This window comes from Liolophura sinensis, chromosome 5 (genome assembly GCF_032854445.1).
Source record: "Liolophura sinensis isolate JHLJ2023 chromosome 5, CUHK_Ljap_v2, whole genome shotgun sequence".
NCBI lineage: Eukaryota > Metazoa > Mollusca > Polyplacophora > Chitonida > Chitonidae > Liolophura > Liolophura sinensis.
In genome coordinates this window covers 18,087,984-18,100,318 of record NC_088299.1, presented here as the reverse complement: position 1 = coordinate 18,100,318, position 12,335 = coordinate 18,087,984, and the positions used below count along the sequence as shown (strand labels likewise).

Genomic DNA, 12,335 nt, shown 5'->3' with positions numbered 1-12,335 from the left:
CAGCACACTTTAATGTAGATAAAATAGTGTTTTGAGTGCGGCCTGTGGTTAACCCATTGCATCTTTTTCACCTGCAGTGTGTCGCACGTTGGGAATCCCTGCCCGCAGTGTGACAAACTTTGCCTCCGCCCACGACACTGACGGGACAGTCACCATTGACGTGCACTGGAGTGAGGCCATGGAGCCTCTTAGCGACTTTAACAAGGATTCTGTGTGGTAAGATAGCTTTGTACATGTGTATCTACAAGTATGGTACTTGGTGTTAAATTTTTTAAATTTCAAGTTTTTGCAATGTTTTACAAATACAGTTATTAATTAGGATAACTGTGTAAATGATCCTTGTTTAACATCACAGACTGCAAGTGTATCAACCCCATAAGCCTTCCCTGGTGCTGACAATACATGAGTCCTGGCTACAGTATAGTATGAGCAGGATGATGGTGATAATTCCCAAAAAGGCTACCCTCATTCCTCAACCTTTTCACATATGACGGAGTTACGTTCTGTGCAATGTATGCACATTTATAATTAGATTTTGGAGATGAAGCTACATGAGCATTGGGTGGATTTACCAGTTTCAGGGCTTCACAAAAGTATTATTTTAATTTTATTATTAGTCAGTGTAGAATAATACCTTCACAGTGAAATTAGAATGTTCTGTGACATGTAATGATCATCCAGTATGTTTTATATTAGACAGCGGTTTATTACTGCAGGTGTTATACAACCTCAGCTGTGACTTGTAATGATCATCCAGTATGTTTTATACTAGACAGCGGTTTATTGCTGCAGGTGTTATACAACCTCAGCTGTGACTTGTAATGATCATCCAGTATGTTTTATACTAGACAGCAGTTTATTGCTGCAGGTATTATACAACCTCAGCTGTGACATGTAATGATCATCCAGTATGTTTTATACTAGACAGCGGTTTATTACTGCAGGTGTTATACAACCTCAGCTGTGACATGTAATGATCATCCAGTATGTTTTATAGTAGACAGCAGTTTATCGCTGCAGGTGTTATACAACCTCAGCTGTGACTTGTAATGATCATCCAGTATGTTTTATACTAGACAGCAGTTTATTGCTGCAGGTATTATACAACCTCAGCTGTGACATGTAATGATCATCCAGTATGTTTTATACTAGACAGCGGTTTATTGCTGCAGGTGTTATACAACCTCAGCTGTGACATGTAATGATCATCCAGTATGTTTTATACTAGACAGCGGTTTATTACTGCAGGTATTATACAACCTCAGCTGTGACATGTAATGATCATCCAGTATGTTTTATAGTAGACAGCAGTTTATCGCTGCAGGTGTTATACAACCTCAGCTGTGACTTGTAATGATCATCCAGTGTGTTTTATACTAGACAGCGGTTTATTACTGCAGGTGTTATACAACCTCAGCTGTGACTTGTAATGATCATCCAGTATGTTTTATACTAGACAGCGGTTTATTGCTGCAGGTGTTATACAACCTCAGCTGTGACTTGTAATGGTCATCCAGTATGTTTTATACTAGACAGCGGTTTAAGGCTGCAGGTGTTATACAACCTCAGCTGTGACTTGTAATGATCATCCAGTATGTTTTATACTAGACAGCGGTTTATGGCTGCAGGTGTTATACAACCTCAGCTGTGACATGTAATGATCATCCAGTATGTTTTATACTAGACAGCGGTTTATGGCTGCAGGTGTTATACAACCTCAGCTGTGACATGTAATGGTCATCCAGTATGTTTTATACTAGACAGCGGTTTATTACTGCAGGTGTTATACAACCTCAGCTGTGACTTGTAATGATCATCCAGTATGTTTTATACTAGACAGCGGTTTATTGCTGCAGGTGTTATACAACCTCAGCTGTGACATGTAATGATCATCCAGTATTTTTGACTTCTCCTGTCAGGAACTTTCACGTGTGGAATGAGGTGTGGATGGCTCGCCCTGACCTGCCTGCTGGGTACGGAGGCTGGCAGGCGATAGACGCCACTCCTCAAGAGGCCAGTGATGGTAAGCACAGACACAGCCACTTTAATATAATAAGTCTGTCTATGTTACCTATGTGAAGTCATATAGAAGTTAGACAGGTAGAACAACCAGGTATTTGATGTACATGTACTTGTAAATGTAAGTGTACTAGCTGTACAGTATGTGACCTAATACTTGGCTCTCTTTTTGTCACATTTGTTAATTGTTTCTTTTTCCTTAATTTGTATCCTGACTTTGAATTAGTGATGAGAGTCTAACTTTTTGATTTTGAAAAAAACCACTTATGTCTGTTTTCACTTTTAGCATTATTCATGTTTTAATGAGTTGTTTCCCTTGTAAAGAGTTGTCCAACTTTAAGTGGGAAGTTTCTCTTAAGTTATGCATATGTAAGTAAAATTTTATCATGATAATTTCAAAAAAATAGACGTAATGAAATACCTGTACCCTCTCTCCCCCAGGTGTGTACTGCTGTGGTCCTGCTTCGCTGACTGCCATCAGACGTGGGGAGGTACACCTGCCCTATGACGGCTCCTTCATCTTTGCTGAAGTCAATGCAGACAAGGTGCACTGGCTGCTGCAGCTGGATGGCACATGGCAGAGACAGTTCCAGAAGAATGTGTAAGTCGCAGAAACCTGACAATGTAGACCACCCAGCAGAACAGTGGAACAAGGGGAGATAATTATTCCTGAGTATGTACATGTGTACATAGGATGGCTGGATATTGTTGTTGTAGCTTGATTTGTTTACATATATCCTCATAAGGAAATGATGACTAACCATTTTCACTACATATGCTTTGTTTTCTTTCCTCTGTTGAGGAATAACACATTGCCCACATATACAAAAATACAAATAAAGAAAGAGAGATAATTTACTTCAGTAACAGTTTATCCCAGTGTATAAAGAATAGAATTTTAATCACTTTGTAGTTCTTAATTACTATGTAGTACCTTTTCTAAGCTGTATGTACATGTGTATGTTTTGTGTGTAGTGTTGGAAAGCACATCAGCACAAAAAAGAAAGGCGTGATGAAAGGACGTATAAACACCACAGCTGACAAAGATGATGAAGACAGAGAAGATGTGACTGCCTTGTACAAGTACAAAGAGGGTAAGCAACCATTCATACACGGGTAGAACAGCTTTTCTGCTTTACATGTGTATAACCATTTATTTTCTTTTTTATTATAAGTCAGTGTCAATTCCATTGTGTTTTTGTAAGCACATGGGTAGCTTAGTCTGCAGGATGAACTAGATAGAGGAGAGTGCGTTTGTGCTAGAGTAGTTGTGTGTCATGGATATTTTCATAAATAAGTCAGTTTGTAAACTTACGTATACACCATGGCATAAATATTCTGGTATTTTGATTTTGTTTTTATTTTTTTGGTTTTTTTGTTGACGTCTAACATACAAAAGGAAAAAAGTTTGCATTTTATTAGCAATAACCCATCGTAAAAGGGAGTTGCGAAATGGGCCAGGTGTGACTTCCATGAGAACATGTATACTTGTGGTGAAGAGATATGGTAAATTAGCTTGGTGCGGCCGGTGAGAAACCTTTGTATAACGAAAGCCACGTGTGTCTTCAGATACCTCAACAGGCACAGTTATTTATTTATTTATTTGATTGGTGTTTTACGCCATACTCAAGAATATTTCACTTATACGATGGCGGCCAGCATTATGGTGAGAGAAAACTGGGCAGATCCCGGGGGAAACCCCCGGGTTGCTGGCAGACCTTCCCACGTACGACCGGAGAGGAAGCCAGCATGAGCTGGACTTGAACTCACACTGACCGCATTGGTGAGAAACTCCAGGATCATTACGCTGCGCTAGGGCTCTAACCGACTGAGCCACGGAGGCCCCTCAACAGGCACAGAGCACAGTTGATCTAATGTACATGTACAGCCAGATGACAGTACTAACTACATTCTGGATTAAAGTCCCATGTGTATAATTTACAAAACTTTTCAGGTTCGGAGGAGGAAAGAGCAGCTGTATTGAGAGCCCAGAAACTGAATGTGAACACCGGCTTGGGCATCTATGAGACAGGACCCACTGTAAGTTCTCATATACATGTGCAGTGTGAATGATTGCCAGGTTTTTTGTGTCACCTTCAAACCATTGACCACAGTACACATTATATATGTGATAGCCTGCATGTTTCTCACAGCACCATCCAAATCCAACACAGTCAAATTTATTCCACTGCATGTATATACTTTATACACTACATCTAACTACATAACTTACCTGTATTCAGGTGAGGAAATCATCAAAGTTACATCTCATTACTACAGAAGGTTTTTAAGCTAGCTGAGAAGCTGTAGTAGTTTTCTCCAGGTCTGTCAAGGTTTCCATCAACCTCACCACATTGCCATCAGCCAATTATATGTAAAACATTCAAAGAAACAAATGGACCGTTTAAAGCAAAATATGTTTTCACGCCAACCAAAAAAACTTGAAATGCCCTTCGACTACCTGCATTCAACACAGTACCGGACAAGTTTACCATTCGATGGGTAAACAAACACACTATTAGCAGCAGGGTGTGCAGTATGTGATTTTGCAATATTTACCACAACTCCAAAATCATGAACATTTCAGATGGCAACTTGCAGAGTTACCCCCCTTTGTCGTCGCAAGCTTGGAAAGAGGAGTGTGTAATATTTTAAAAGTGTTTTGGAGAAGAGTTCTTTTTCTTATTTTTGTCAAGATACATGTATTTTAACTTAATAGATAAATCTTAAGACAGATACTTTAAGCAGTGATTATAAACATATTTTGTACAGTTCCCATATTTTTAAATGCTTACTGAGTTATGAAAATTATGAAATTACTTTGTATTTTCTTTTGGCAGGATGTAGAGTTTGAGCTGATTGAGAAGGACTCTATCTTCATGGGAGAAGACTTTGATGTGACACTGAAGGTGTCAAACAAAAGTGGGGCTGAACGTACGGTCGCCATCAAGATCACCGCAGATGTTGTCTACTACACAGGAGTGCCTGCCTGCAAGATCAAAACTGATCACTTTGAGATCAAACTTAAACCAAATACAAGTACGTACTAACAATTTTTGATGTTGATGTTGATGTTGTGGAAATAAAATCTTTCTTTTTTAATTCTGTATACTAGATGCCATGGTAAATATGGATTATGTCATATCAGGATTTGAACTCAGCCAGATCTCCACACCAACCTGAAATTTCCCCGGGCTAGTGCTAGTATGAAGCATACATGTGTTCCTGTTATTAGCTTTGTTCACATATTGTAGTGTAGTATGTGAGATTATCTAGTCAGTTTAAAGTAATAATAATTCTACTTCACGGGCCACTTTCATATAGTGTGATTTGTTGGAATGTATATACATTGTCATATTAAATACAGATGTATCCTGTTTTTTACTTGACTGGCTGAATATGTGTGGTCAGTACAACAATTTGTGTGGTCAGTACAACAAATTGTGTGGTCAGTACAACAATTTGTGTGGTCAGTACAACAATTTGTGTGGTCGGTACAACATATTGTGTGGTCAGTACAACAATTTGTGTGGTCGGTACAACATATTGTGTGGTCAGTACAACAATTTGTGTGGTCGGTACAACATATTGTGTGGTCGGTACAACATGTTGTGTGGTCAGTACAACAATTTGTGTGGTCAGTACAACAATTGTGTGGTCAGTACAACAAATTGTGTGGTCAGTACAACATATTGTGTGGTCGGTACAACAATTTGTGTGGTCAGTACAACAATTTGTGTGGTCAGTACAACATATTGTGTGGTCAGTACAACAATTTGTGTGGTCAGTACAACAAATTGCACCAACTACCTGTATATGCTACTAAGCAGTGAAAAGCTGCCACAAGCTGATACATATAAATCCTGTTTGTTACTCAGGTGGTTTGATTTTGTATTTTAAAAACACAAATACTAACTAAAATCTTTTGTGACCGGGCATGCTGTTTGTCACTTGTGTGACTGTTTGCGTTGGTGCGTTTGTACAGGTGAGGATGTGGTGATGCCTGTAAAGAAGAGTGAGTACCTGGACAGGTTGGTGGACCACTGTAACCTTCGCTTCTCCTGCATGGCCAAAGTCATGGAGACGAAGCAAACGTTTGCTGACCAGGACGACTTCAGGCTGCTCAAACCAGAGCTCACAATCACGGTACATTAGTGTATTTGTAGAGCCACTTTAAGTTTTTCTCCATTTGAATATGTTTATATCATTTCAGACAAAGTTAGATGTGTGATATATACCTGTGTTGTTTTGTTATGAGGTTGATCAGATACCTGCTGAAGGGTCTGGTTTCTGTATGACTATGGCATACAGAGACCGCAACAAATCAAACAAGTACAAATTAACTTTGTGTGTATAAACAGGGGTCTCTGTCTGCACCACACCTGTACACGTAAATACACCTCTGGGCTTTTCTCTGCAGGCTCCTGACGAGGCACATGTTGGAGAAGCCTTTGAGGCTCAGGTATCCTTCACCAACACCCTACCCGTAGCGCTGACAGGCTGTGTGCTGAACGTGGAGGGACCAGGCCTCCAGAAGCCGCTTTCCCTGCCCCAGGCGTATGTATTACTGCTTTCCAACTTCTACTCTCTTAATGTTAATATCCATTCTAATGACATACTAATGGTGACAAGAAAAAAATCTTGTAATTACCCTGTATATGTCTGTGTGGAAAATTTGCTGGCATAAAGTATGGATACTGGTTGTTGTGCATCACACAAATGCAAATCTCATTGAAGATGAGGTCAAATTTCAATTCTTAAAAACACAACCAACTGGTGTTGTCTAAATAAAGCTGTAATTTAAGCTGAATGCTACATGCCAGATGGAACAGAGCATCAATTCTTAAAAACACAACCAACTGGTGTTGTCTAAATAAAGCTGTAATTTAAGCTGAATGCTACATGCCAGATGGAACAGAGCATCAATTCTTAAAAACACAACCAACTGGTGTTGTCTAAATAAAGCTGTAATTTAAGCTGAATGCTACATGCCAGATGGAACAGAGCATCAATTCTTAAAAACACAACCAACTGGTGTTGTCTAAATAAAGCTGTAATTTAAGCTGAATGCTACATGCCAGATGGAACAGAGCATACTGGTTCTGTTTACAGTCGACTAGTCCCCTATGACAAGTGGTGATTGTGCCAACATGACCATGTCTGAACAAGTATGCATGGGCCAGATTTTAGGCAACTCCCTAAGCTGAATAAATAGCTCCACTTGGTATCCAAACCTGAAATATTTCTTGAATAAATGATGTCAAAATCTTGAGTTGCCAACTAACCATGAAAACACTTTTGCTCAGACAAAGAAACTAAGAAAGTTTTTAGCTGAGGTGAATAAATATGATGTGGATTAAGCTGATGGCTGTTTTCTTGTCTTCCTTCAGGAACATCCCAGCCAATCAGACGATGTCTACCACAGTCCGGCTGGTACCTGCTAAAGCTGGCTTCCGACAGATTATTGTCAGCTTTGACTCACGCCAGATAAGCATGGTTGATGGGCTCAAGAACATCTTTGTGAGGAAGAGGAGCTCATAAACACAGTGTTTGGTTACTGAGGAGCTCGTAAACATATTTTTTGGTTACCGATGAGCTCATAAACACATTGTTTGGTTACCAAGGAGCTCATAAAGACATTGTTTGGTTACCGAGGAGCTCACAAACACATTGTTTGATTACCGATGAGCTCTTAAACACATTGTTTGGTTACTGATGAGCTCTTAAACACATTGTTTGGTTACTGAGGAGCTCATAAACACATTGTTTGATTACCAAGGAGCTCTTAAACACATTGTTTTGGTTAATAAGGAGCTCATAAACAGAGAGTTTGGCTTCCGAAGAACTCACTGTCTTTTTGGTCTAAAAGAGCCTGTTTACTTCTCTGGAAAGCTGCCCTTTAGGCTTTGAGCAGTTCATAAACATTCTGAGTATTTTACTGTGGAGCTGATGAACAGTATGTTTTGGCTATGGACATTTGTGATTTTGTTCAGTGCTGTGTTGGTTTGTTTTCCTGAAGGAAGCATAAACTTGATCTTGTAAAGGATTTGAAGCTGTTGTTAAACTGAGGTAATATAATTGTTGTTAACATTTTGGTCAAGTGGGGATGGGTACATATAACATTGGGTTTGTGTTGAGGGTAAACGTGGTTTGTTTTTGTTTGTTTTGTTTTTTTCTGGTTTCCTATTATAAGTAAATAATTGGTTCCTTCAGGAACAGAGGAGCATCGGGCCTTATCTTTTTCAGCGAGTTATCAGTTTTTATTTGAGTGAGTTATTCACTAAGAACAAACATCAGTGCTCACATTTCTGGAGAGGTACATGTTATATGTTTAATGTATTGAGTTTCTGAATTTTAATACTAATACATTGTGCATTTGCCACAACTTCACTATACACTTACACTCACGTACTCAAAGAAGCAGACAAATTTCATGTACATGTATTGTCTGAAAATACTACATTTTACACATGTAAGTATGGAATACGCGCCTTTTGGGAAGAAATGGGATTTAGTATTTACTGTAATCTCCTGTTATTATGTGACAGATAAATGATGGTTTAGTGTGGGCTTGTGAAGTTTATACCCAGTGAAAGAGAGGGTTTGGATTGGTTTGTTGTATCCGTGCTTTTATTAAACTTAAACGGTTGTTGGTGCTGACATGGTAGTTGATACTGTATGCTGGGAAACATGAATACCTATGTTGAGAAATTTGTTCCTGGGTGACAGGAATTTACCTGGAAAAGGTACTGAAGGAACTGACCTGGTAAAGGTACTATCTAGGAAGGGTACAAAACAGTTGAGTTGATGTGCATGTGTGGAAGTTTGGGCCATGTGTAGGTTGGGGGTCATGTTGGAAATAATTCTGAGTTAATATGATGTAAGAAGTGTAGGCAGGGCTACGAAAGTTTGAGGCAGATTGGGAAAGTTTGGGCCTGTTTGGGAAAGTTTAATCCAGGTTTTGGCTAGGGGTGGGAAAATTTGGGAATGTGTGTGCTAGGTTGGTAAAGTTTGGAACAGGTTAATTGAGAAAGTTTAATCCAGGTTTGGGCTAGGGTTGGGAATGTTTGGGCCAGGTTGGGAAAGTTTGTGTCTGGTTGGGAAGGTTTGGGCCAGGTTCCTGTATTACAGCTGACACAGATAACTCCAAATATAACCATGTGTGATTGAAATGTGTGTATAGCTTTTTGTAATTTCATGTGGGTCCTGGTATAATTGTATCATCACTTCTGTGATCATCCTGAAGGGTTGTGATAGCATGGAGGTGAACAGTGAAACTAAGGTCAGGTCGTGTGGAAATGGTGACAATGATTTAATCTACTACCATAACCCTGTCTGGAGATCTCTGATGACTTTAGCAGTGACATGACAGTAGGAACACTACCAAGCTATCAGTTCATCGCCAGCTGGTTCAGTTGAATCGTCACCAACCATTGGTACTACCCATGAAGAGCTGTACCCAGTGTCTTCCATTGTTAAGCCAAACCGTCATCATACACACGTGAATGAAGGGAAACTCCTCGAGTACAACTACTCAATGAGGCTGGCTGCTCCATGCAGTAACTAATTATGTCATCGTCAGCGAAGCCTACATAATTTACATATGATTTGATTTTAATTAAACTGAGAGTTGAGCTTGTTATATTGAAGCCTATCAAGTATTAATAACCCATGCATTTTTTCAGTATTTCTCCCAAGACCGTACCATTATAGTATCATTAGAATTGTGTGAGCTATGTTTGTTGTGGTTGTTTTAGTGCGGGCCTAACATCTACATTTTCTCTCGCCATGTGCCTACATTCAGCCTGCAGCCTTATTCTATCATTTATGTCATGTTTTTGGTAGTAGTTATCTTTGTATCTGTGGGGTCGCAGACCACAAATGTGTAGGGTTAAAAGGGTGCTACATCAACATTGTATTATGCTCAATTGTTAACGTGTTTGTGCAGCCTAAGTATATGCCGTTTTGATATTGCTAAATGTTCTGATGCTCTGAGTAACCGGTAACAGCTCTGCTAAATATGGTGCGATTATCAACTTGTTGGGTCAAATTTACATCAGCAGTCTAAGGTATCGTGGTTTTCTGTTAATCCTCCAACCCTGTCAACCTGTAAAGCACTTTTTTACTGGAATTTATGCATACAATTATTATAAAAATGATTTGTTTGTGTAACTAAAGATGCAAGCTTCATAAAACTGTGCAACCTATTTCTCTGTACCCAATAGCTCTCTCAGAATGCTTCAAAATATTACTTGCAGAGGCGGATGAAAAGGTTGAAGGATTTATGGAGAACTTGAGATTTAGGCCTAACCTATTCATTATCTTTGCAATATACATAAGTGTCCATAGGAGAAATTTCCTTAATGATCAAAAGGGCTAGCCAGATAATAAGGAGCTTCAGTCTAACCCTTCTGTGTTGTAGCTTAATGGTTGTAAATTTCCAAATGTTGTCAGCGTAGAAATTTACAGTAGCTAAATTGTATTGCTTTTAAGACTGTTGAGCTGTGAAATGATGTCACTTTTTTAAAGTGTTTTTTTATAGCTTTTCATAGAATTTGTAACTTTTATGTGTGTTGTTACTTATTGTCTCAGCCGTGCTATTTTTGTATATTTACTTTATTGCTAAGATTTATTATATTCAAATATTATTGGACATTTATTCATGTCATTACATTTTTTAACTTCATAGTCTGTATAACAAGTTTGCTGCTGACAGATGTAAGCTGATTTGAAAATACCAGTCATGTTGTATATCTACGTTGTGCCTTTAGACCACTGTTACTTAATTGTTAGTTTCTCAATCCCTTCTGCATCTAATATATCGGACAAAATCATAAGAAAATAAATGTGCGGTTGGCATATTCAAACAAAATTTTATTAAAATTCTCAAACATTTTATTTAAGAAATAATAATGAAAAATTATTGCACACTCAGTTTCTCTGTTTTCGAAAGGAGTGTCATGTGACGCTAAGAATTAGTTAACAATGGCCTTATTCCGTTCAGTATATACATGTATGTACAAGTTGAAGAGTCCATGTGGATTAACCAATGTGCCTTTGTGGAACAGCATGTGTGTCTTATAGACAAATAAGTGCTGATGCAATATGTGCCTTGTAGCATAATATTTTTTTTATTATTTTAATATCAGTTTATGTCAAACATTGGCAATTTTTACTTTTATATTGCCAATTTTTACAAAGAAAGACGAAGCGAAAAAACAAAAGACAAATGTATATTGGATGTGCCATGTTGTATCAGAGTGCTGTACATCACTAGTTGTTATATCCTAGATGTCTGAGATCGTTGTTAACATGATGTCATTTTTTTTTTTAATGTTGGAATTTAAAAATTTGTTTTATTTTGGTATTAAAAATTGTAGCATTTCAGGGTGTAGGATCTTTTCCTGAGATTCATCTGTATCAATAACAAAGCTGCTCTTTCCTCGGTGACATTTGTTAGCGTTCTCCACCCCTCACAGCTGTATTGGCTGGAGGACTTTCTGCTGATAGTATACCTTTAGGCGTGGTTGTTTTTTCGCGCGGGATCAAGTCCGCTGTCTTCCCCTATATCTGCTGAACAATGTATGTTACTTATGAGCGAAATGTTTGTGCCATTAAAAGAAATAAAATACTAATAACCATTCCGTTGTGCGATTTGTATTATTGTATATAAAGGTAGTCTAAACTTGGATGTAGGCCTAATCTTGTATTGGACTGGTCTCAGATATGCGATTCCTTTTTCCCTGCCTTCCAAAGAAGCGTAAAAACGGGCATTTCTGTTTTCATCCCAGTTACATGACAAGTCGTTCTACATTTCAGATCGTCTTGATGTCTTATAAAATAAAACAACATCGTTGACTAATATCAACAGTTGGATTGAGTTTGGTGGCGTCAAAAATCATCGCCATCGGAAACGCATATGCTGTGGTCATTTTCACAAAACCTCGTGCATGGGCGCATTTTCCACCTGATCAGAGTTTTGGACCCCTTGGAGTACTGCTTTACGCCTATCTTAAGTGCTTATAATTATCTTTCTTGCTGCCTCAGATCGACTGAAAGTTAAGAATGATCATCTTCGCCCTCGAAGCGGGGCGAGATTCACAAGCATAAATTGTACACAATTTCTGCATATAATCGTATACTTGGTAGCCATGGACAAAAGTAGGCTCAACAATTTTCACCTAAATGCTTAGCCATCTTCTTAAGACAAAATGTTATTTCTTACGTACCAAGGTCGAAATTCTGCTTATCGACTATAATTCTGGATAAATTATTGTTAAAACAAATTTTAGCTAAAACTACATAAAGAATCATTA

The 12,335-nt window shown here is 38.5% G+C and overlaps 1 protein-coding gene across 1 annotated transcript in view; it reads left to right on the top strand.

Moving 5' to 3' along the window:
- LOC135465525 (uncharacterized) overlaps nucleotides 1–12,335 on the top strand; it is an 87,986-nt gene that overhangs the window by 59,334 nt on the left and 16,317 nt on the right. Inside the window, exons 9-17 of the mRNA XM_064742764.1 lie at nucleotides 78–216; nucleotides 1,920–2,023; nucleotides 2,461–2,620; nucleotides 2,995–3,113; nucleotides 3,974–4,059; nucleotides 4,860–5,058; nucleotides 6,005–6,165; nucleotides 6,440–6,576; nucleotides 7,410–7,559. Coding sequence (XP_064598834.1) covers nucleotides 78–216; nucleotides 1,920–2,023; nucleotides 2,461–2,620; nucleotides 2,995–3,113; nucleotides 3,974–4,059; nucleotides 4,860–5,058; nucleotides 6,005–6,165; nucleotides 6,440–6,576; nucleotides 7,410–7,559 — 1,255 coding nt within the window. The remainder of the gene's footprint in view (nucleotides 1–77; nucleotides 217–1,919; nucleotides 2,024–2,460; nucleotides 2,621–2,994; nucleotides 3,114–3,973; nucleotides 4,060–4,859; nucleotides 5,059–6,004; nucleotides 6,166–6,439; nucleotides 6,577–7,409; nucleotides 7,560–12,335) is intronic.